Source organism: Apium graveolens, chromosome 3 (genome assembly GCF_009905375.1).
Source record: "Apium graveolens cultivar Ventura chromosome 3, ASM990537v1, whole genome shotgun sequence".
NCBI classification, from domain to species: domain Eukaryota; kingdom Viridiplantae; phylum Streptophyta; class Magnoliopsida; order Apiales; family Apiaceae; genus Apium; species Apium graveolens.
In genome coordinates, this window is record NC_133649.1 from 4,518,404 (window position 1) to 4,542,938 (window position 24,535).

General features: G+C 33.5%; 3 protein-coding genes and 1 long non-coding RNA gene across 4 annotated transcripts; 2 read left to right on the forward strand and 2 right to left on the reverse strand.

The window, feature by feature from the left end:
* The first annotated feature begins 5,788 nt into the window (after positions 1–5,788).
* Positions 5,789–9,594, forward strand: LOC141710536 (uncharacterized). The gene is made up of 8 exons (XR_012570956.1): positions 5,789–6,000; positions 6,381–6,514; positions 6,606–6,721; positions 6,803–6,927; positions 8,076–8,186; positions 8,487–8,601; positions 8,672–8,800; positions 9,406–9,594. It is a non-coding gene; the product is annotated as an uncharacterized LOC141710536 (long non-coding RNA).
* A 1,971-nt stretch (positions 9,595–11,565) lies between these two features.
* On the forward strand, positions 11,566–13,278 carry LOC141710537 (mitogen-activated protein kinase kinase kinase 18-like). The gene has a single exon (XM_074513098.1). The coding sequence runs from the start codon at positions 12,013–12,015 to the stop codon at positions 13,057–13,059; it is 1,047 nt and encodes a 348-aa protein (XP_074369199.1). The 5' UTR covers positions 11,566–12,012; the 3' UTR covers positions 13,060–13,278.
* A 6,509-nt stretch (positions 13,279–19,787) lies between these two features.
* On the reverse strand, positions 19,788–20,486 carry LOC141713757 (uncharacterized). The gene is made up of 2 exons (XM_074517332.1): positions 20,201–20,486; positions 19,788–20,107 (listed from the first exon to the last, which is right to left on the reverse strand). Exons 1-2 carry the CDS (start codon positions 20,484–20,486, stop codon positions 19,788–19,790), a joined length of 606 nt encoding a protein of 201 aa, XP_074373433.1.
* Positions 20,487–22,247: 1,761 nt separating this feature from the next.
* LOC141713758 (S-type anion channel SLAH1-like) lies at positions 22,248–23,884 on the reverse strand. Its single transcript, XM_074517333.1, has 2 exons — positions 23,043–23,884; positions 22,248–22,526 (listed from the first exon to the last, which is right to left on the reverse strand). The coding sequence occupies exons 1-2, from the start codon at positions 23,880–23,882 to the stop codon at positions 22,248–22,250; spliced, it is 1,119 nt and encodes a 372-aa protein (XP_074373434.1). The 5' UTR covers positions 23,883–23,884.
* Between the last annotated feature and the right edge of the window lie 651 nt (positions 23,885–24,535).

The window sequence follows — 24,535 nt, forward strand, 5'->3', positions numbered from 1 at the left end:
CAACAAATCTGGCCATTTACGACGGTTTTTTTGAACTGAAATCGTCGTAATTGAGCCATTTACGACGGAAAAAAATCGTTGTTTTTGGTCGAGTAGTAAGTTCGTTTTTTCGTCACAAGATAAAATTGCGTCGCAAGTTAGGAAGTAGGGGCCCACATACTCAATAAAATAATAAATCTACTTACGACGGAATTTATCGTCGCAAGATACCAGAATACGACGAACAATAACGTCGTAAGTTATCTACTTACGATAGAAAAAACGTCGTATATTACTTTACGGGACCCACTTTTAATAAGATAAAACATAATTTACGACGGAAAAAAGCGTCATAAGTTAGAAATTTCCGACAGAAAAAACGTCGTATTTTAGATGGCGGGGCCTACAAGCTTGAAAATGAAAATTCAAAAAAAAAAATTAAATATGAAAATATATACATTACGACGGAATGTTTGAAGAACAACCGTCGTAAGTTTGTTTTTCCAGAATAACCAAATACTAATTTTTCAGTATCCAGCCATTTTCGGCTTCCGATTTAAATTCTAAACCTGCCAAAATCTTATACAATCGCAAATTCAAAATAAACTCTAAAACTGCCAAAAGACAATCAACATTTATTAAAAGAAAATACACGATTATCATTGCATTAAGTTTTATCAATAATTCTAAATCAAACACATTACATAATTACATTCTTTACGTCTAACTTAGAAGTACTTATATTCTGGTAACATGAATGCCATGCTCTTAAATTAGGCGCCCAGGAAAATATCTGATTGACTACTGTTGTCTTAATTCAAATATAGCTGATGAACTTGTCATGCAATCGAAACCTGAAATCAGTGGCAATTGACCTGTGCACCGAAAGAACATTTTTTCAGCTTGAAAAACATATACATTCTACTTATTAAACTTAAACAATCTTCAGTAATTTTAATAAATTAGTGATACTCGTAAAACATACTTCACGAAATAATATATTTTATAGTGTTTTGATTGCAGAACATATGTGGTCTCCAAGATCTCCGATGAAAAAGTGGTCTCCATAGAACTTTTCTCTATAAAATACTAAAGGTTAAATTATTAAACTGTAAAAATCTTCCGCGAACTAGTATTAAAATATAAAGAAATTACCCAAAATCTTATTTTTTTTTCAAATTTTGTTTGTAATTTTATCATCTTTTGAAAACAATTTGTAAAAATACTGTATGTATCAAAAAACAACCACTACAATAAATCCAGCCATTTACGACGAAAAAAAATGCGCGCCTAACTTACGACGGAAATATTTTTTCGTCGTAATTATTTACGACGGAAAATATTATCTGTCGTAAGTTAATTATTTTATTATTAAAACTATCATCAATTGAATAAAAAAGGATGGAGTCAGCCACGTGGAGGAACGACGCCATCCAACTTACGACGAAAATCTAATTTCATCGTAAGTTAATAAATTTTATTAAAATTTTAACTTGAAATTAAATAAAAAAATATTTTGTCTAAACTAACGACGAAATATTTGTGACGGAAAAGATCTGATTGTCCAATTTACGACGGAAATTAGAATTCGTCGTAAGTTATCAAAGAGGGAAATTCAACTTTTCGCCAAAATTTTGGCGATAAATTTGACTTTTCTTAAATTTTTGGGAACCGGTAATTTATGATGGATTTCATCTTCAATTAGTACCTAAATTCTGATATTTTCAATTTTTTAAAAATATTATTTCATGATCCGACCATATTGATGTCAGCATTTATTTGTTTGGGTGACATATTAGAAATTTCAAATTTTTTTTGAATATTTTGATAAAAAAATATTTAATTTGAAACATTGATTATATCATTAATATTTATATATATATATATATATATTGTCATCCATACAGTTGGATCGATAACTAATATTTTTAAAATAATCGAAAAATAAATTCAGATTTAAACACTAGTTAGTTGTACTAGTCAAACTGATGTGTGACTGTTAAAATGGCAAACCAAATAAAATTATTTTAATATGAAATTTTGGTTATATCACTAAAATATATATCTATTGACATCCATACAGTTGGATCGTTGAGAAATATTTTTAAAATAATCGAAATACAAATTCAGGATTAAACACTAATTAGATGTAATAGTCAAACTCATTCTTGACTGTTAAAATGGAAAATCAAATAAAATTATTTTGATATGAAATTTTGGTTATATCACCAATATATATGTTTATTGACATCCATATGGTTGGATCGTTGAGAAATATTTTCAAAATAATCGAAACACCAATTTAGGATTAAACATTAGTTAGTTGAATTAGTCAAACTGATGCTTGACTGTTAAAATGAGAAACCAAATATAATTATTATAATATGAAATTTTTGTTATATCACTAATATATATATCTATTAACATCTATACAGTTGGACCGTTGAGAAATATTTTTAAAATAATCGAAACACAAATTCAGAAGTAAACACTAGTTAGTTGTACTAGTCAAACGCATGCTTGACTGTTAAAATGGCAAACCAAATAAAATTATTTTGACATGAAATTTTGGTTATATAACTAATATATATATATATATGTATTGACATCTATACGGTTGGATCATTAAAAATTATTTTTAAAATAATCGAAACACCAATTCAGGATTCAACACTAGTTAATTGTACTAGTCAAACTCATGTTTGACTGTTAAAATTGTAAAACAAATAAATTTATTTTAATATAAAATTTTAGTTATATCACTAAAATATATATCAATTGACATCCATACGGTTGGATTATTGAGAAATATTTTTAAAATAATCGAAATACAAATTCAAGATTAAACACTAGTTAGTTGTACGAGTCAAACTCATGCTTGATTGTTAAAATGGCAAACCAAATAAAATTATTTTTTATGAAATTTTGGTTATATAATTAATATATATATATATATTTATTTATTTATTTACATCCATACGGTTGGATCGTTGAGAAATATTCTCAATATAATCGAAACACCAATTCAGGATTAAACACTAGTTAGCTGTGTTAGTCAAACTGATATTTAACTATTAAAATGACAAACCAAATATAATTATTATGATATGAAATTTTGGTTATATCACTAATATATATATATATATATTGACATCTATACAGTTGGATCGTTGAGAAATATTTTCAAAATAATCGAAACACCCATTCAGGATTAAACACTTGTTAGCTATATTAGTCAAACTGATAATTAACTGTTAAAATGACAAACCAAATATAATTATTATGATATGAAATTTTAGTTATATGACTAATATATATATATATATTGACATCCATACAGTTGGATCGTTGAAATTTATTTTTAAAATAATCGAAACACCAATTCAAGATTCAACACTAGTTAGTTGTACTACTCAAACTCATGTTTGACTGTTAAAATTGCAAAATAAATAAATTTATTTTGATATAAAATTTTATTTATATCACTAATATATATATATATATATTGACATCCATACGGTTGGATCGTTAAGAAATATTTTTAAAATAATCGAAACACAAATTTAGAAGTTAACATTAGTTAGCTGTACTAGTCAAACTAATACTTGACTGTTAAAATGATAAATCAAATAAAATTATTTTGATATGAAATTTTGGTTATATAACTAATATATATATATATATTGACATCCATATGGTTCGATAGTTGAGAAGTATTTTTAAAATAATCGAAACACAAATTCAAAAGTAAACACTAATTAGCTGTACTAGTCAAACTCATACTTGACTGTTAAAATAGCAAACGAAATAAAATTATTTTGATATGAAATTTTGGTTATATCACTAATATATATATATATATTGACATCCATATGGTTGTATCTTTGAGAAATATTTTTAAAATAATCGAAAAACATATTCAGAAGTAAACACTAGTTAGTTGTACTAGTCAAACTCATGCTTCACTGTTAAAATGGCAAACCAAATAAAATTATTTTGATATGAAATTTTGGTTATATTACTAATATATATATCTATTGACATCCATACGGTTCGATAGTTGAGATGTATTTTTAAAATAATCGAAACACAAATTCAAAAGTAAACACTAATTAGGTGTACTAGTCAAACTCATGCTTGACTGTTAAAATGGCAAGCGAAATAAAATTATTTTGATATAAAATTTTGGTTATATCACTAATATATATCTATTGACATCCATATGGTTGGATCGTTGAGAAATATTTTTAAAATAATCGAAAAACATATTCAGAACTAAACACTAGGTAGCTGTATACTAGTCAAACTCATGCTTGACTGTTAAAATGGCAAACCAAATAAAATTATTTTGATATGAAATTTTGGTTATATCACTAATATATATATTTATTGACATCCATACGGTTGGATAGTTGAGAGGTATTTTTAAAATAATCGAAACATAAATTCAAAAGTAAACACTAATTAGCTGTACTAGTCAAACTCATGCTTGACTGTTAAAATGGCAAACGAATTAAAAATATTTTGATATGAAATTTTGGTTATATCACTAATATATATATCTATTGACATCAATACGGTTGGATCGTTGAGAAATATTTTTAAAATAATCGAAAAACATATTCAGAAGTAAACACTAGTTAGCTTTACTAGTCAAACTCATGCTTGACTGTTAAAATGGCAAACCAAATAAAATTATTTTGATATGAAATTTCGCTTATATCACTAATATATATATATCTATTGATATTCATACGGTTGGATAGTTGAGAGGTATTTTTAAAATAATCGAAACACAAATTCAAAAGTAAACACTAATTAGATGTACTAGTCAAACTCATGTTTGACTGTTAAAATGGCAAACGAAATAAAATTATTTTGATATGAAATTTTGGTTATATCACTAATATATATATATATATTGACATCCATACGGTTGGATTGTTGAGAAATATTTTTAAAATAATCGAAACACAAATTCAGAAGTAAACATTAGTTAGCTGTACTAGTCAAATTCACGTTTGACTGTTAAAATGGAAAACCAAATAAAATTATTTTGATATGAAATTTTGGTTATATCACTAATTTATATATATATTATCATCCATACGGTTGGATCATTGAGAAATATTTTTAAAATAATCGAAACACAAATTCAGAAGTAAACACTAGTCAGGTGTACTAATCAAACTCATACTTGACTGTTAAACTGGCAAACCAAATAAAATTATAATATGTACTGATCACCTATTGTCCATATTGGTGCTCAATAGTCTTGCATTACACGATAGATTGTCCAAAGGCGTTGCGAAATATATATTTAAGGAAATTTTTTATTTTAATAAATAGTTGTTTATATAAAAATAAATTAATATTGAAATATATACATATATATATATATATATATGTTATTATTATTATTTATCAAAGTTAATAGTGTACTTCTAGAGTCAATTTTATATTTTTATAGAAATAATATATTTTCCAAATATATTTTTTGAATAATCATTTTAACGATCCAGCCATGTGAATGTTAAGATATATTTATTTTAGTCATTTACACTAATTATCAAATATAAATATATGAATATATATCTATTTATATTTAAAATAATTATCAATATTTAATCTACTTAAATTTTAATAAAAAAAAAATTGAAACATAATTGAAGCGGCAAATGGACCTTTGTTTCTGATTTTTCCAAAATAAAACACCCCGCCTTTTGAGAAACAGGACAGTGTAATATTCTAATTGCTTCAAATCTGAATTTATTTTCATTTTCTCTTTCTTGCTTCTCTCTCTCCCCTTCACTCTTCCCATCTCTTTCTCCCTCTCTCCTCTCCTGGTTATGCAAAATGTATACATACATAAATGTTTACATGCTTCTTTTACGGGGGCTTTAGTTATGGTTTCGTTTAGGATTTAAATTCGACTTCAATTTGGGGTTTTAGTCCGTGTTCAAAACTAGGGCTTTAGGGCTTATTTTTGGATTCAAGGGAAGGCGTCTCTCTCTCTTCCTGGTACACATCTCTCTCTCCCCCTCTCTCTATGCTCATATCTCTCTCTCCCTCTCTCCTTCCCCCTCTCTTTCCCTCTCTCTGTATATATATTTGCGTGGATTTTGTAAATTGTACTGTAATTAGCTACTGATTTTCTTGTAGTGATTTATCTGGTAGATTTATATTTATTTGTTTTTGTTTGTGTTGCGTAGAGAATACAAAATAATTTGAATTGTGAAGAACAGTCTTGTGGGAAAATATCAATAAATAACAAATCAGCTAATATAGTTCAATATAACCATTTCTTTGTTTAAGAAGGATTATTTTTTTCAGATTGGCACTTGCATATCATATTCAATATTTTTGGTGTGTGTAATGCTGAGTTGTCTTCCGATATGCAGAACAAACCCCTGATTCCCAAAGTTGTTATCCTTTATGTACCTGGCCTTGACGCAGGTCTTTACTTGTCACAATCTAAGGTACTCCACAGTTTCAAAGAGTACTGTGGCGTTCCAAGAGCAGTGTCAGCTCTAAGGTTGGTGACGCTTATCTTTTCTAGCATAATATTGGATTCATGCATTGCATTTCTTGAAAGTTTATGCTTTTGGTTTTTTGTTTGTTGATAGCTGTGTAGCAGATGGAATACAGACTATAGATGCTCTTCTTACATGCAAGGTGAAAAGAAAAAGGAATATTGCTGAGCCTATAAGCAAACCTGTTCAGAATCAGAAATCTGATCAAGGTATATATCAGCTATAAAGTTGTAGACTTGTAGTGCTTTCTGGGTTAAAAGAAGTAAAATAGTAAACTATCTTCGATGCAGGAACCTGTGATTCTGTTTTGATCTATCCTCTGGTGATCTCTCGAAAGATTTACCATTTCCCCTGCCATATTACACACTCACAGAGACCGAACTAGAACAAAATGGTTACTTTCGTAGTCAACCAGGTGACAATATATATACAGTATACCATTTCCTTATTATGGCTAAATCGCAACAACATAGATATGCAGTATAGATAATATACTTTCACATTAGAATTATTGAGTTTGTCTTGAACAGAATGTATTCACTGAGCACTATGCCGCTTATAAATTGATTCTCTACGTGGATCCTACCTCAATAATTAAAATAGGCTCACAACTTAGCGACATACTGAGCATTAAATCAAGACTTCTTTTCCATTAATCAAACTCAACACTGACTAGCATCTAGTCTTCCTATCTCACACAAGTGCTGTATTCACTGGCTGATGACAGTTTAGACGAATCAGGTCAAGGATGGATGCCTAACATTAGAAACAATATGTGTAATATTTCGATACTGAACTAGAGACTTATATTAGGCCAACTGAATATTAACATAATGTGTTGAATACCTTAATTAAGCCTGCCAGACAATGTACATCAATACCACGCGGTACTACACCTCTATTCAGATGGTTTCTAACACTTTCTTCTTTTGTATTCTCTGCATTAATCCGGAAATTTTTTTCTGCCTTCGAGCAAATCACATGTTATACACCGTTCAAAATCATATCATAATCAAACCAACTTTAGATCAGTTTATTTTGGGAAAATTTTACCTGAAGGCCTCCTCCTGAATACAAACGCTTTTTCATCGTAAGTAGAATAGTTGGTACACTATTTCCCCTTTGACCATAAGAACACTGCATTGAGTTGGCAGAAACCCCAAAAACATTGACACTGAACCAGTAGACAATTAATTAGTTATATAATTCAGTGAACCAGAATGAATTAGATCCAAATAAATTGATGACATTCGATATATTAGCAATGTAAGAATGGCTACATAAAAAAACTTTGTTCTTTTAATCAATTAACTGTATCGTTCCAGATCGGATTTTCTTAGTTAGACTTGTTAGTTATTGATATTGCGGATTGAATTTTGATGGGATAATGACAGTATCTCTATTGCATATGCTATAGCAGTATATGTGACTGTATAGTCCGTACATCTATTGATTAATAGGGTTGTAGTGAAGGATATGGTAAAAATGTATTGCTTTTTATCTGTTCGTTTTGCTTGGTTTAGGTGGAAAGTTCTTAAAAAAACTTGTTCTATTGATTGGCAGGAAATCTGGTGAACCAAGCAAGAGGAAGTCATACTTACCTGAAATCTGGTGAACCAAGCAAGAGGAAGTCATACTTACCTGTTGATAAACAGTTCTTGATAACAAGAAATGGTAAATTTAATCTCAATATCCCTGGAATGTTTAGTTTCCTGTAAGATGTTTTTTTTCTTTTTTACTAAGTAGATAGTTTTGATTTTGTTATAGGAACTTATTATTTTATAATTGATTGTGATCATTAACTTGTATTATCTATTCTAGTTGTAGTATCTTTAGTTAATATAGGTATATAATATTGCCACATGTGTTGTGTTCAATAAATACTAAGTGTACATGTAAACGAAAATGATCTTACATTTTTCAATACATAATGACCAAGATGTCATAAATAACGATGTTACTAAAATAAGCCAGATAAGACAGAGTTCATCCACCAGAGTTCATCCACCTGAAGATGCAATTGTCACAATGTGCGAACATGTTAGCAACTTGCTCCTGATCTTGTGTTCTCCAAAGCTACCCTAAGAAGGTATCTATCTAATAACCAAGTTGATAAACCTTCTAGTTAATCTCAACCTGAAAAGTCGTTAATTTTGCAGAGTGACTATATTTCTTCAAAAATTAAAGCTGCTTTGGAGATTCTTGCATCTCATTGCAAGTCAAACAGTCAAATTTCGCAGTTGCATGGTGTGGATTCTTCAAATTTAGATAAAATATTGGCTCTTCAGGTATTTTCCTAAATTTGTTTATGTATGAAGTTTCCTGTGCTAAATATGTCCTGCTTTTTTAGTGAAGTAGTTGAGTCAATTAGTATATTCTCTTTGTACACTGTATGTCAATGATTTATTATAAGTTCACTTGCTTTAAATCAAATGTTTACAATAATGGTACCCTGCTTGTACCAACTTGGTGAGAACTGAAGTGTTTTCGAAATGTGTATTTAATTTCCAAATAGTCAGGTAATAGGCTAGTTTGACAGAAATATATAGTTAAATAGTTCAAGGTTTAATTTTACAGTAGTAAGCATTTAGGGTCCAAAGATATGTTTTTGTGTTTGTGTGGTTTTTAATTCTCTGCATATTGCAGTATTTGATAGATTGACCCAATTATAAATGGTTCTCATACATGAACATGATTTCCATACTTATTTAGTCATGATACAAGATTTTTTTTTTTAACTTAACTTTATGGTTTTTTCTATATTTGTATAAACTGCAGTTTACAGAAGACAAATGACATATTTTTGTCACTACTGTGTTAGATTTGTGTCTAGCAATAGAATGTTGTTTTTATTATTTCTCGTGTTCTAAGTGTGTGTTCTTTCGGTGCACAGGTCAATTCCCACTGATTTCAGGTTTCGATTGCATGACAAGTTCATCAGCTATATTTGAATTAGACAACAGTAGTCAATCGGATATTTCCCTTGGAGCCCAATTTAAGAGCATGGCATTCATGTTACCAGAATATAAGTTACTTCTAAGTTAGACGTAAAGAATGTAATTATGTAATGTGTTTGATTTAGAATTATTGATAAAACTTAATATAATGATAATCGTGTATTTTGCTTTAATAAGTGTTGATTGTCTTTTGGCAGTTTTAGAGTTTATTTTGAGTTTGCGATTGTATAAGATTTTGGCAGGTTTAGAATTTAAATTGGAAGCCGAAAATGGTTGGATACTGAAAAATTAGTATTTGGTTATTCTGGAAAAACAAACTTACGACGGTTGTTCTTCAAACATTCCGTCGTAATGTATATATTTTCATATTTAATTTTTTTTTTTGAATTTTCATTTTCAAGCTTGTAGGCTCCACCTTCTAAAATACGACGTTTTTTCAGTCGGAAATTTCTAACTTATGATGCTTTTTTCCGTCGTAAATTATGTTTTATCTTATTAAAAGTGGGTCCTGTAAAATAATATCCAACGTTTTTTCTGTCATAAGTAGATAACTTACTACGTTATTGTTCGTCGTATTCTGGTATCTTGCGATGATAAATTCCGTCGTAAGTAGATTTATTCTTTTATTGAGTATGTGGGCCCCTACTTCCTAACTTGGGACGTAATTTTATCTTGTGACGAAAAAACGAATTTACTACTCGATCAAAAATGACGATTTTTTTCTGTCATAAATGTCTCAATTACGACGATTTCAGTTCAAAAAAACCCAGATTTGTTGTAGTGAACTATATATGCAACTTTCCTTAAAAAGTATTGAAATTTTTTTGGTTACAATTCACTTGCATTTGAGTTTGCATAAGGTTGCAGTAAATTGCAAAATCGTATTTCTGTAGAAGAAAAATTGAAAATTCGTATTTTTGTAAATTAAAATTTAAAAAAAATCATAGTTTTACAAAAAATAATAATTAAAAACATCATATTTTTGAAAAAAACTCAAAAATATATGTAAGTCATTAATTAAAAGTCCAGTATAGCTTAGGTTAATAATATTATATAAGTTGTCGGTCATTTTTAATGATGATCTTGTAATCTACGATCTAATGTGGGTGACCAGAAGAAGAAGAAGCCACGTCTAGCAATGTGAATATTGTTAAATTAAAGTAAATGATTAAAACGACAGATCGATGTATTGTAATTAATTAGCAATGAATGTTAAACTTTATATCATAAAAAAAGAGGCCCCTCAAAAAGTTGGAGTACGATCATTTGTAAGGAAAAATACCAATTTCAATCTCTTATTTTAAGCATTTCTCAATCATAACATCAAAATTAATAATTATAATTATAAATATAATTTTGATGTTATTATTGAAAATTGCTTGAAGCAAGAGATTCAAATAAAGATACTTGTTAAAACAAGGTGATAATTAAATAAGTGAAAATCATGTATATAAATTAATAATATGTATATAAATTAAAATTATTAATTTTTCCTTTGTGGAGTGACGTGATATGACGTAAGCAATCTTATCCAGTCAACTACTTGAAAATTAGCTGTTAGTTTAATGACCAGAGCCCAGAGGCATATGAAAAGTATAAAAAAAATATGCATGGTATTTTGGATGAATTAGGAGTTGACCATCTAATACAAAATGCACAAATAACAAATCTTCCTACTATCTTTTGACTTGGTGGATCATGAGCACTGTACCTGTATTAGGGTTCAAACTGTATGTATATCCAAGTTTAAGACTTGAATTTTGGTGTTTGACCATATGTTTAGCTATATATTCACACTATGAGTTTCAATATGCTTTACCAAATAGAGGAATAACAAAGATGAACCAATATAGTGGTTCAACCTATCTCTCACTCCCTTCAAAAAAGTCATAAAACTCCAAGTTTGGTAATATTTTTTTCAAAGTCTTTGTTAATTATACTATTGCAGTTAGCAAATACAAAACAAAGTATCCTACTAGAAGGGTTTTGGATTTTTGCAATTTGTATCCAAACCAATCTATTCTATTCAACCCCGTCCAACTAATTTGCTACAAAATCTAATAAAAAACCAATTATTCCGTTCGACTGAATACGTATTTCAACTAATAAAATTTGTACTTTAACAAGATCTCGCATTATCGTCTGTTAACCGTTCACCTCAGACGTTTGTAAACATGTCTTTTAAGCGTGATATTATACACGGTATATATCACTGTTAGTTAAAAAAAATGCTTCTTTGTTGGCCATTTCCATGCCCTTCATTCATCCTACCTATTTCCACGTGCCATTTTGCCAAGTCATCTTTCCATCGCCCAATCATAATTACCTTATTGTACAACTCCCGTTGAAGTAATTGTCAACTATAGTCTGTAGAGAGAGACAGAGAGGAGAGAGAGTAAAAGCAAAGAGGCCACCTAATGACTTCCTACCCAACAATGCAAACATTGGCATTTCAAAACCCCACCTTATATAAACTCTATTAACATGCTCAAACATAAAGCATCAAACTTTCTTATTCATACATTACACATTTCTGAATAAAAATGGATTGGATCAGAGGCAACACTGTTGGCCGTGGATCCTCTGCCACCGTCTCTGTCGCTACTTGTTGTCGGTCCGGGAACGTTTTTGCTGCTAAATCTGTCGAATTTTCACACTCCGAGATGCTGCAAAGAGAGCAGAATATTCTGTCCACCTTAAGCAGTCCTCAGATTGTTAAGTACATGGGGTATGACATTACAATGGAAAGCAACAAGCTCATGTACAATCTCATGATGGAGTACGCTGCGGCTGGCACACTACACGATGCAATTCGAGATCAACGTGGACGTATTCAAGAATCTATGATTGGTCAGTACACACATCAAATTGTACAAGGCCTAGAGTACCTTCATTCGAGTGGCGTAGTACATTGTGACATCAAGTGCCAGAACATATTAATAACCGAAAGTGGAGCCAAAATTGCGGATTTCGGTTGTGCTAAGTGGACTAGTCCTGATCATCCTGAGGCCTCGGCTACCATGCCAATTGCAGGCACGCCAATGTTCATGGCACCGGAAGTGGCACGTGGGGAAGAACAGGGGAGTCCAGCTGATATATGGGCACTTGGATGTACAATTATCGAAATGGCCACCGGGATGTCACCGTGGCCTAATGCCAACAATGATCCCCTCTCAGTCCTTTACAAAATTGCATATTCTGGAGAATTACCAAATTTTCCAGGCTTCCTCTCTACAAAAGCAAAAGATTTTCTTAGCAAATGTCTGCAAACAGATCCAAAATCGCGGTGGACAGCTAAACAACTCATCAACCACCCATTCGTTCAAGAATTCAATTTAAGCCAAAGGCAAAATCAAAAGTCCTTCACATGTTCTCCAACAAGCATTCTTGATCACAGGGCTTGGACATCCACAGAAGAATCTGAAACACTGGATAATATCTTCGTAACAAAATCATCGTCTTTATCGCGGAGAATCGGAGGGCTGTGGTTAAATTCGAGAGCACCAAACTGGAAATGGGAGGAAACGTGGATCACAATAAGAGAAAATGTTGAAGGTGTGAAACAAGACAAGAATGTGGGGGGCTGTTGACATACAAGAATGGTTGGTGGTGATCTGGAGCTGGAAAGGTTCTGTAAATTTTTAAAAATCTTGGGTGAAAAAAATTGTTAGTTGTAGAAATTGTAGTAGTGAAATCTTGTTGGCTTGCACATGTACAGATAATAGTTGCAACTACCAACTATAGTAGCAGCAGCAGCAGTAGTAGATATATCTAGAGATCTAACTTTTTTTGAATACAATTTAATAAAAACGTGGTTAAGATAAACAATTGAATACTGTATTCCTTTTAATTTTATCAAGTCAGATAGTAACAGGTGCATCTAAACTATTAACCTTAACTCGAGTTTAAGTTGTAAACTCGAGTTATATATATGTTAGGTAACCAGTTCATCTGAAATTGAAAGTATTTTGAAAAAATGCAATTTTAATAAGATAAATTGTTACTTTAAGCTGGATTAAGAAAATCGTGATCAACCACACTAATAACATGAGTACTAACTGTTCTAGCTAGTAGAACTCGTGTATCACACCTCATTCCACAATGCGTTTTTTTTTGGAATGTGAATCATGAATCACATGGAATTCTAAACTTCTACTGGCTTTGGAAATGAAAGTCACTGAGCAGCCTTTTTGTTTTATGGACCATATTGGGCTCAGAATTTGGATCTGACAATTATTATATATTACAATTTTACTTGGCAAGGCCCAACAAGGCTACACTATCGGTTAAGGATTGTTCACTCGGGCCATCAACTATTGTTGGGCTAAATAAACAAAATATTATCACACACATTCAGTGTAGGTGTAATATCCTGAATTTTTTTAAATATCGATTAATAATAGAATAATTGAAAAAGTATTAAAATTTGATTAAGATTAGGATTTAAAATTGAATTAGAATAATGGGCCTAAATTTTGGATCAAATTCTAATATGGATAAATTGTAGGTTAAGATATAGGGTTTTGTATCGTTATAAATACATCCTATTCGTTTTCCTCGTTTTTATTATCAAAATTCGTAGGGGCTTTTCTTCAAAAATCAGCAGTCTTGTAAAATTTGTAGAAAATTTATCGTAAGTCAGAATTCAGTGATTTTGGACTTTTCGGAGAGGTCTTTTCGTTATCTTCAGCTTTCGTGTTTCCTGTTTTTCAAGATAACATCATTTAGAGGGTCAAAAAGGCTATATTCAGATCTGGTGAGGCTTTGAGGCAAGTATTTTCTTGACTTACTTTTATTTTTCGGAAAAGTTTTGATACTCTGATTTTCGAATTTCGTATAAGATATAAGAATTCTGTTTCGAACTGTATAAGAAATAAGATACGAGAATCTTTTGAAACCCAGTCTCTACGTTTTCGAACCTGTTCGTAATTTACGCTATAGTTCCGGAACTAGCTTTAGATACCCTTAGTAGTTTAGATACCTATTAAGAACGCGTAATTATTGAACTTTAGATGCCGACCACTGGCAAAGTGTGGTATATGAGAATAAGAATAAGAATAAGATACCGGCTACTGGCAAAGTGTGCCAGTAGATCAAGACTGTGGTACTTATAAAAATTATCGTTTCGTTCTGTTTTATTTTGTTCTGAACTGTTATAAAATCTGTTATGTTATAAAATCTGCTTTGTTCTGTTTTAAATTCTGAATTTTAAAATATAAAACTTTGGGTTGGATTTATTTTAGAAATTGTTTTTACAAAATTATTATTATTTTGAGAAAAAACGTTTTATTAAAAATACCCATTATTTTCCGGTTAAATAGTTAGTCAATTTGTACTTGCTGGGCTCATTACTTACAATTTCAGGTTTCGTCCGAGATTCGAGTTGAATAGTATTGGAGTTCGATGACCTTAGTTTTGGAGTAGATTGACTTTTGGACCGTTTCCGTTAGCTGCGCTTTTGTAATAGTCACTTTTGTAATAGGATTTTGGATTAATAATTATATTAGAATTTAGTTTTGTATTTAGATTTAATAGTCCGGAAGTGCGGGCCGTTACAGTTGGTGTCAAGAGCAGACTGTCTTTCAGAGTGTATTAGGTATGGGACTAGTACATTCCCTAGGATGCGTTCCTGTGGACCATAGTTTAAGTTTGACCTGTAGGAGATTAGTAACAATAGACGTATAGGATTGTTGTGAATTTGGGGACCAAATTCTTTTCAAGGAGGGTAGTATGTAATATCCCAGATTTTTTTAAATATCGATTAATAATAGAATAATTGAAAAAAGTATTAAAATTTGATTAAGATTAGGATTTAAAATTGAATTAGAATAATGGGCCTAAATTTTGGATCAGATTCTAATATTGATAAATTGTAGGTTAAGATATAGGGTTTTGTATCGTTATAAATACATCCTATTCGTTTTCCTCGTTTTTAATATCAAAATTCGTAGGGGCTTTTCTTCAAAAATCAGCAGTCTTGTAAAATTTGTAGAAAATTCATCGTAAGTCAGAATTCAGTGATTCTGGACTTTTCGGAGAGGTCTTTTCGTTATCTTCAGCTTTCGTGTTTCGTGTTTTTCAAGATAACATCGTTTAGAGGGTCAAAAAGGCTATATTCAGATCTGGTGAGGCTTTGAGGTAAGTATTTTCTTGACTTACTTTTATTTTCGGAAAAGTTTTGATACTCTGATTTTCGAATTTCGTATAAGATATAAGAATTCTGTTTCGAACTGTATAAGAAATAAGATACGAGAATCTTTTGAAACTCAGTCTCTACGTTTTCGAACCTGTTCGTAATTTACGCTATAGTTCCGGAACTAGCCTTAGATACCCTTAGTAGGCGCACGAGTGTGCAACTTTAGATACCTATTAAGGGCGCGTAATTATTGAACTTTAGATGCCGACCACTGGCAAAGTGTGGTATATGAGAATAAGAATAAGAATAAGATGCCGGCTACTAGCAAAGTGTGGCCGTAGATCAAGATTGTGGTACTTATAAAAATTATCGTTTCGTTCTGTTTTATTTTGTTCTGATCTGTTATAAAATCTGTTCTGTTATAAAATATGCTCTGTTCTGTTTTAAATTCTGAATTTTAAAATATAAAACTTTGGGTTGGATTTATTTTAGAAATTGTTTTTACAAAATTATTATTATTTTGAGAAAAATCGTTTTATTAAAAATACCCATTATTTTCCGGTTAAATAGTTAGTCAATTTGTACTTGCTGGGCTGTATAGCTCATTACTTACAATTTCAGGTTTCGTCCGAGATTCGAGTTGAATAGCATTGGAGTTCGATGACCTTAGTTTTGGAGTAGATTGACTTTTGGACCGTTTCCGTTAGCTGCGCTTTTGTAATAGTCACTTTTGTAATAGGATTTTGGATTAATAATTGTATTAGAATTTAGTTTTGTATTTAGATTTAATAGTCCGGAAGTGCGGGCTGTTACAGTAGTGTTTGATGCAAATACGCTTTAAAACAAATAACAAACACACACTTTGATTACTGAAATGGATAAACTGGAAACTTGTTACTTCAAATTGAAAGAACTTACAGCTTACATATATTGAAAATAAACGACTATCTGAGACTCCTACTAACAAGGAACTGCAAAGCTATTTTTCCTCCACTAGACTCCAACAAACTACCACTACTCAAAGACTTATTCTCCCAGAGATACACTAGCTATTATTCAGAGTAACAAATGGACTTGGACTACGTTTAGATTACTAAGCCCAGCAAAGCCCAACATACTCTCCCTTAATCTAAACGTATTCCTTCTCGTTCAGCTTCAGCCCAACACCTGCAACTTCTTTGACACAGAGTAGCTTCCTCATCTTTTCAAACTTCACAGCAGATAACGCCTTTGTGAGAATGTCTGCACGTTGCTCACTGGTTTTGACATGTTTAACGATTATCAAACCTTGCTCCACGCACTCCCTTATGAAATGATATCGTATATCAATATGTTTGTTCCTTCCGTGAAAGACTGGATTTTTAGCCAAGTCGATAGCTGACCTGTTATCAATATACAAAGTCACAGGACCGATTTTCACATTGCAGACTTGATTAAGAACTCTCTGCAGCCATATTCCATGGCATGATTCAGCTGTTGCGGCCATAAATTCCGCCTCACAAGATGAGAGAGCGACACAGTGTTGCTTCTGAGAAATCCAAGTAATAAGACTCTCATCCAAATAAAATGCCACTCCTCCGGTGCTCTTCCGATCATCCACATTACCAGCCAAGTCGCTATCGGAAAAGCTTGACAGTAGGTAGTTACCTTGACCCTTAGTATATATCAAGCCAAAGTTTAAAGTTCCCTTTACATACCGTAAAATCCTCTTCGCTGCAGTGAGGTGTGTCACTGTTGGACGCGACATGGACCTGCTGATCACGCCAACTGAGTAAGCAATCTCTGGTCGGGTGTGCACTAAATATCGTAGACCCCCAACGATGGACTTAAACTCCGTTGGGTTTACTGGTTCACCATCTTCATCCTTAGTCAGCTGAAGTTTGTACTCCATTGGATACTTTACTGCATTACAATCTCGCATACCAGATTTTTCGAGCAACTTCCTCGCATATGCCGTCTGTTTGATCTCAATGCAACCCTGACCTTGTTCGACTTTTAGCCCGAGGTAGTACGAGAGTTTTCCCAAGTCTGTCATGTCGAACTCCTTACTCATTTGATCCTTAAACCGTACAATGCTTGCAACGCTGGTTCCAGTAATTAGAATATCATCTACGTATACTCCAATTATCAGAGAATCTCTCCCTTCCTTTCGAGTATACACAGCGTGCTCGAAAGGACATTTAACAAAACCCAAGCGTTGCAGACATTTATTTAGCTGTGCATACCATGCTCGAGGGGTTTGGCGAAGCCCGTACAGTGCTTTGAGTAGCCTATATACCTTTTGTTCTTGCCCAGCTTTCACAAATCCACGAGGTTGTGAAACATAGACCTCCTCCTGCAACTCCCCATTCAAAAACGCAGACTTGACGTCGAGGTGGTGGACTTCCCAGTTGCATTTGGCTGCCAAAGCAAGGATTAAACGCACGGTTTCCATTCTTGTTACTGGGGCAAAGACCTCTTCATAATCAATGCCGTATTTCTGAACATAGCCCTTTGTAACTAAACGAGCCTTGTGTTCGATGACCTCCCCGTTAGTGTCCTTCTTGAGCTTGAAGACCCATTTTAAATCAATGGTATTGTGGCCCTGTGGCAGGTCTGTTAATACCCCAGGTGTCGTTTTTCTCGATGGCTGCAATTTCAGTTTGCATTGCGTCTCTCCATAGTTTTTCTTTAACTGCTTGTTCATATGTGACTGGATCGTCAACTCCCAGCAGTAGCAACTCGTCTGCCAGCTCCACTATTTCGGTGTTGTCATACACGTCGCGTAGTGATCTGTATCTCAGGGGTGCAGTACTTTCAGTACTGGTAGCAGAAATGACATTGCTGGTATTGGAGTCGGTGCTCTCTGAGCTGGGTGTTGTTATACTGCCTGAGAAACCAGAGTTTGGTGACACTGGTGTATTGCCACCAGATAGTGTGTTGGTGGTGTCTTGAGAAGCTTCACTGTCAACAACATCCTTGTCAATTTGGTCTATTTGGTCTGTGTCTATCAACGTAAACATACCAGTGCTATACACAGTTCCTGCTGATATCGATTCATCCCATTGCCATCCCAGTTTTTCATCGAAAACAACATCACGACTTACATTGATTTTTCCTGTAGAGGGATCGTAAAGGCGGTACGCCTTTGTGCCAGGTTCTCTTCCGAGGTGTACCATTGGTTTGCTTCTATCATCCAATTTTGTAACCTGTATGTGGGGTATTCTTACATGAGCAACACAACCAAAAATACGTAAGTAGTCAACAAACGGTTTCTTCTTAAACCAGGCCTCATATGGTGTCTTCCCTGTCAAGCTTCTAGTGGGTAGTCGATTTAACACATAAACTGCATGGCGTATAGTCTCTCCCCACATGAATGATGGGACTTTCATCTCTTTCAACATGCTTCGGGCCATAGCAACAACTGTCATGTTACGTCTCTCAACAACTCCATTTTGTTGCGGAGAGTACGGTGCGGTGTAGTGGCGTGTAATCCCTGCCTCTTCACAGAATTTAGTGAAAGCTCCTGAACAGAATTCCCCTCCTCGGTTAGTTCGAAGTACTTTTATTCCTGGGAATGTAGTTTTCTCGACTGAGGCTTTGAATGTTTTGAACACAGCAAGTGCCTCGTCCTTGGTTTTGATCATATAGACCCACATCCTGCGAGTAAAATCATCTACGAGCAACAGAAAATATCTATTTCCAGCCGGGGTAGACGGGGAAATGGGACCACAAATATCTCCATGTATTAATTCTAAAGGAACTAGTGCAGAGAAATTGGATTCAGAAGGGAAAGGCTTACGTGTTTGTTTGGAGAGGAGACAACCATTGCACAGTTCCTTTGATATTTTCAGCACTGACAGTCCATTAACCATGTGTTTTTTTGACATGTCTACCATTGCCTGACGTGACCAAAATGAAGATGCCACAATCGTGCACTTTCTTCCCCGCTGATGAGTAAGCATGCTTCCTCCTTTATTTCTGAGATATGAATTTTGTATAGTCTGTTCGAGGAACGTTGCACCTTCATTAGGAGTCTGTGTTTTGTGTCATATACTCGCAGCTGATCACCATTCAGAACCTCCTTGTTGCCTTTCTCAGATAGATGCCCCAGGCTGATTATATTGCTTCGAAGGGTGGGAATAAAATACCCGTTCTTGAGTGCCTTTTCTTCACCGTTTTTGCAATGTTTCTTTATCGATCCTACCCCCTTATGTGCACCATGGAACCGTCTCCGAATTTAACTTGGCCAATAACTCCCTCATCTAATTCTGCAAATTTTCCGCGGTGTCCAGTCATGTGATTGCTGGCACCATTGTCCAAATACCACATATTCGCTTCTATCTTGGCCTCAATTTCCTTACCCACATTAGTCACAGCTCGTGAGTCGCTAGCATGCAGCATCACTGTTCCCCTTGTATTCTGCTCAAACTCTGCTACTAGTAAGGCTGGCTCGTCATCATTTATTTGTGCTAAATTGGCCTCTCCCTTTTGTTCTCTATCTCTTTTGGGTTTTCTGCATTCTGCAGCATAATGACCGAGATTAAGGCAGTTGAAGCATCAAACTCTGCTTCTATCGCGAACACCTCGACTTTCTCTGTCGCGATTCTCATTACCTCCGTTCTTATTCGTTCTCTTCAGCCATTCATCTCTAGTGAGCAGTAATTTCTTTTCATTTCCTTCCCGTTTAGCCCATTCTTCCTCGGTTAACAGGAGTTGTTGGTTAAGATTATTGTCATCTGGTCCCTTGAGTCGTTCTTCATGTGCTTTGAGAGACCCCACGATCTCTTCTACCGACATGGCTTCCAGATCACCAAACGGTTCTATTGTCGAAGCAATTTGCAAGAATTTTGCAGGTACAGCTCTTAACAGCTTCTTGACTACGTACGTTTCCTCCACCATCTCGCCCAATGCATGGATATTCGTCACCAGGCTGCTCAACCTCATACAGAAATCATCCAACTTGTCTGTTTATTTCATCATAATTGATTCAAATTCTGCTTTAAGCGTCTGAGCTCGTGCCTTCTTGACTTTGTCAGCTCCTAAACACAGCGTCTTAATGGCCTCCCATGTTTCTTTGGAGGTTTTCTTCGTGGCCAGGGACAACAGGAAATCTTCAGGTATACCCTGATAGATTATAGCTAAAGCTCTCTTGTCCATCTTATCTTCAACAGCAGCCTTGGGGTCCTTCGGGACAATGGCTTCCCATACTCCGTGTGCTTGCATAAACACGGTCATTTTCAATGCCCAAGCTGTATAGTTTGTTTTTGAGAGCATTGGGTAGCTCAAACCGAATGAGGCGTCATTGGTTTTACTGGGTTCCATAGTTGATCGGCTGTGTTGAAGATTTTTGAAACTGAAAGCTCTGATACCAATTGATGCAATATACGCTTTAAAACAAATAACAGACACACACTTTGATTACTGAAATGGATAAACTGGAAACTTGTTACTTCAAATTGAAAGAACTTACACCTTACATATATTGAAAATAAACGACTATCTGAGACTCCTACTAACAAGGAACTGCAAAGCTATTTTTCCTCCACTCGACTCCAACAAACTACCACTACTCAAAGACTTATTCTCCCAGAGATACACTAGCTATTATTCAGAGTAACAAATGGACTTGGACTACGTTTAGATTACTAAGCCCAGCAAAGCCCAACAGTGTTCCTGTGCAAATTTATAAAGATGTTCTTGGACCTTGTTCACTCGAAGTTGCCAATATAAAAATGGGATGGCAGCCTAAATTTTCTTCAGATAATGAATAAACAATTATTTTACACTTTTAGTAAAAAATACCTTAATTTGGCTAATATTTTTTTTTGATAATTAATCAGCCACGCACACACTAGGTGTCGTGTCGAACTCTTGAACTTCCGGGAACACGAGCTCGACCACTGCACCAACACTTTGTTGGCAATTTAGGCTAATCTTGCTTTGTTAAAGAAAGTACGTATTTTGTTTTTGAAGTTTTCGTGGCGGAAACCTCTGCAGAAAGTCTACAGTACATGCTGGGGATTCTAGGATTGCTTGCATAGCCTTTTTTGTGGGAGAAATCCTCAAGCCAAGTCAGTGTACTTTTTAAGTGCTGTCTTGGTAATCTGTAGTTGCGTTTTCATTAGAAGTATGTTGCCTAATCATCATTTAAACAACGTTTTAGTTTTGCGTACCTACTGCAGAAGAAGGCTTGCCTTTGATCGAAGATAACAGCTGCAGATGTAGTGTTCTTAAAGTGTTGCATAATCACATGCAATGCTTTTCACGCTTTAAGCAACATTCCAATTCGAACTTAAATGAAACAAAGTTGTTAAATCCTTAAACAGTTGTAAGTTGTAACTTGTAAATGATACGTTGCTTGTGGTCTTAACAGTATCAGAATATGTTTAAATGTTCTCTTCTTCCCAAAGCAACAAAGATTTCAGTTGGATTGTGTGATATAATCTTGGAAAAGAATGATGTTCTTTTGATGTTACAAGGGGCTTACAAATACTAAATTAATATTATAACAACAAATCTTAACTAAAATAAATTAAAAAAAACAGGTCCTATTGCTTTATTTTAACAACTACAATCCCTGATTAAGAAACATATCATCTTAATTAGGATTTAACCATGACCAGAAAGAGAAAGAGATGCATTATTATGAATCTTCAGTGATCATTCAGTTGTAGAACTAGCTGGAGAAGTAGTAGGAATGATCTCTTCACACGGTCTAAAAACTAGATCAGCATTGATTGCACTAAAGATCATTAGGACAAGAATAAGAAGAACGGAACAGGCAGATAGGATCATCATCAGCATGTAAGCTATGAAGCTTTTTACTTCATGCGCGTACTCAGCAGAAGATAATGCCAGTATCGTTATTGGATACGAGTAAGCCCACCATGCAACGTTGAACTTTCTCATCGATTTTTTGAACAAGTTCGGCCTGCTTATCTGTATTTTATTGGCAGAAAACAAATTTCAGAAGATGAATATCTATAGATTTAAGCACTATTATGTTGCAATGGCATGAACATAAGATATGTAGTAGTAAATAGAATGATAAGGGACTTGAGTACTGCTGTACTTCTCGAGGGGTCCTCACTAAAGACTTATCGTACAAGGTACAACTATGTATGTTTCATAAGATGGCCTAAAGCAAGCGATTGTTGCAGCATATCATAACAAGTATTTAAAGAAAATTAACACGAAAATGCATATGCTCGGGCTTGCAAAAGCACACTTGCATACTTCTACTGAAGTTGTTTTTATCCCTTCGTCAACATTGATGTTTACACTTAAAAGTGACAGATTAGTTTTTAATTAATCCTTTTAAATATAATAATCTGATGCCGTGGTTAACCAGACATTTCTGCAACCATATGAGACCAGCAATATTTTAGCCACTTTTTCTGACTTCTATACAGGGACATTCTGTCTTTATACTAGGTAATTAGGTAAATATCTCACCAGGGAAATGAAGAGAAACAGCGAAAGAAAGAAGAGCATCTTCGAGAAATAGTCATATTTTCCGGAGATGGAGATCCAAGTTAAGCTTGCCATGCTTGGAGCTGCAATGAATAAAAAGAAAACAGGACGTAGCATCGCAGGAAGGCCATCACTGCCGGCTAATCTCTGGTAAAGTGTGACAAAAAGTACTAAATAATGTACCATTCCCAGAGAAAAAATACAAATTGCACTCTCTGTCCATCCCATTTCTGCAGCTGCTCTAGCTCCAACCAAATTACCAATTACAGATAATTGGCTAGCTGGATTGGCCACAGTCGATAAAAACTGCTTACCTTCCGTAAACCATTGACCATAAATCTTAACATCCAAAGCAACTATAGGTACAACAAAAATCCACCAAAGTAGCAAATAGTACAGAGTGTTTGGGGTGAAAAATGGTACTGATTGAAGCAACAACAACCATGATATCCATGGTGCAAATAAGTAGTTCACGCCAACGTGATTCAAGAACTCATTATTCACACTCTCAAACATGTAGAAACATTTGAGTACATAAAGTATCGAAAATGATACTAATGTTAACAATGCAAGTGACCAAAGAAGGACGAAGGCTGCAGAAGGGAGCATGTTCATCATGCGCCTATAAACGTGTGCATCCTTTGGTGGCTCGCTAAGGTTTTTCCATAATAAGGCTTGGCTACAAATTGAAAGGGTGATTCTGAAGTAACCAGCATGAAATTTTGTTAACATTCGCATTACTAAAGCTCGATTTTTGGCTGGGACAGTGGGTGATTTAATGATCACTAGTTGGATATTAGGCTGAGATTCTACAGGGCACATTTTAGGAAACTTTTTGATTAGTATTACAATGTATAAGATTTTTAAAATAAGAATCTCTAACTCAACATATGTAATGTAGAAGATGTAGGTACATCTGATGAATAAACATTTCTAATGACGGATCTTTAATAGAGGATTACAGTGCATTTGGATTGTACCACTTGTTAATTAAAAATAGGAAGTGAAAGGGAAACTTATGAACATATTATTTTGGATCTGATCGAGCCAAGTTTTTTTTTATATATTGATAAGTGCATTAAATTAAAATATGAGGAGGGAGATTTGATCACCTGACTACTGTGAGGAATTCCAATCACTCCGGTTAAAATATTTAATTAGGGTTTAAATGGATGTAAAATATTGGGAGACTTAACACATAAATTAAAAGGTTTTTTGAAAAATGATTTTGTTTGGAGTTTTTTTTAATTTGCAAAAATATGACTTTTGTAAGTTTTTATATGTAAAAATATGATTTACTGAAATTGGATTTTTTTTGCAAAAATACGATTTAATAACGAGATGCAACATCAAATGCAAAGATGAAAAATAAAATCAGCCATTTTTAAAATGTTAAGAAAGTTGCATATGTGGTTACTTTTTGTTACAAATTGTATTTGACAATTTTTTTCAAAAGATTGTAAAATTGCAAACAA

What these genes read in the sequence shown, in the direction of transcription:
- LOC141713758 (XM_074517333.1), bottom strand. Translation starts at nt 23,882, where the DNA reads ATGTGCCCTGTAGAATCTCAGCCTAATATCCAACTAGTGATCATTAAA. An exon ending in TGTTTCTCTTCATTTCCCTG is followed by an intron (nt 22,527 to 23,042) that starts GTGAGATATTTA and finishes AATAAAATACAG; the next exon opens with ATAAGCAGGCCGAACTTGTT.
- LOC141713757 (XM_074517332.1), bottom strand. Translation starts at nt 20,486, where the DNA reads ATGGTGGAGGAAACGTACGTAGTCAAGAAGCTGTTAAGAGCTGTACCT. An exon ending in GAGAACGAATAAGAACGGAG is followed by an intron (nt 20,108 to 20,200) that starts GTAATGAGAATC and finishes ATTATGCTGCAG; the next exon opens with AATGCAGAAAACCCAAAAGA.
- LOC141710537 (XM_074513098.1), top strand. Translation starts at nt 12,013, where the DNA reads ATGGATTGGATCAGAGGCAACACTGTTGGCCGTGGATCCTCTGCCACC.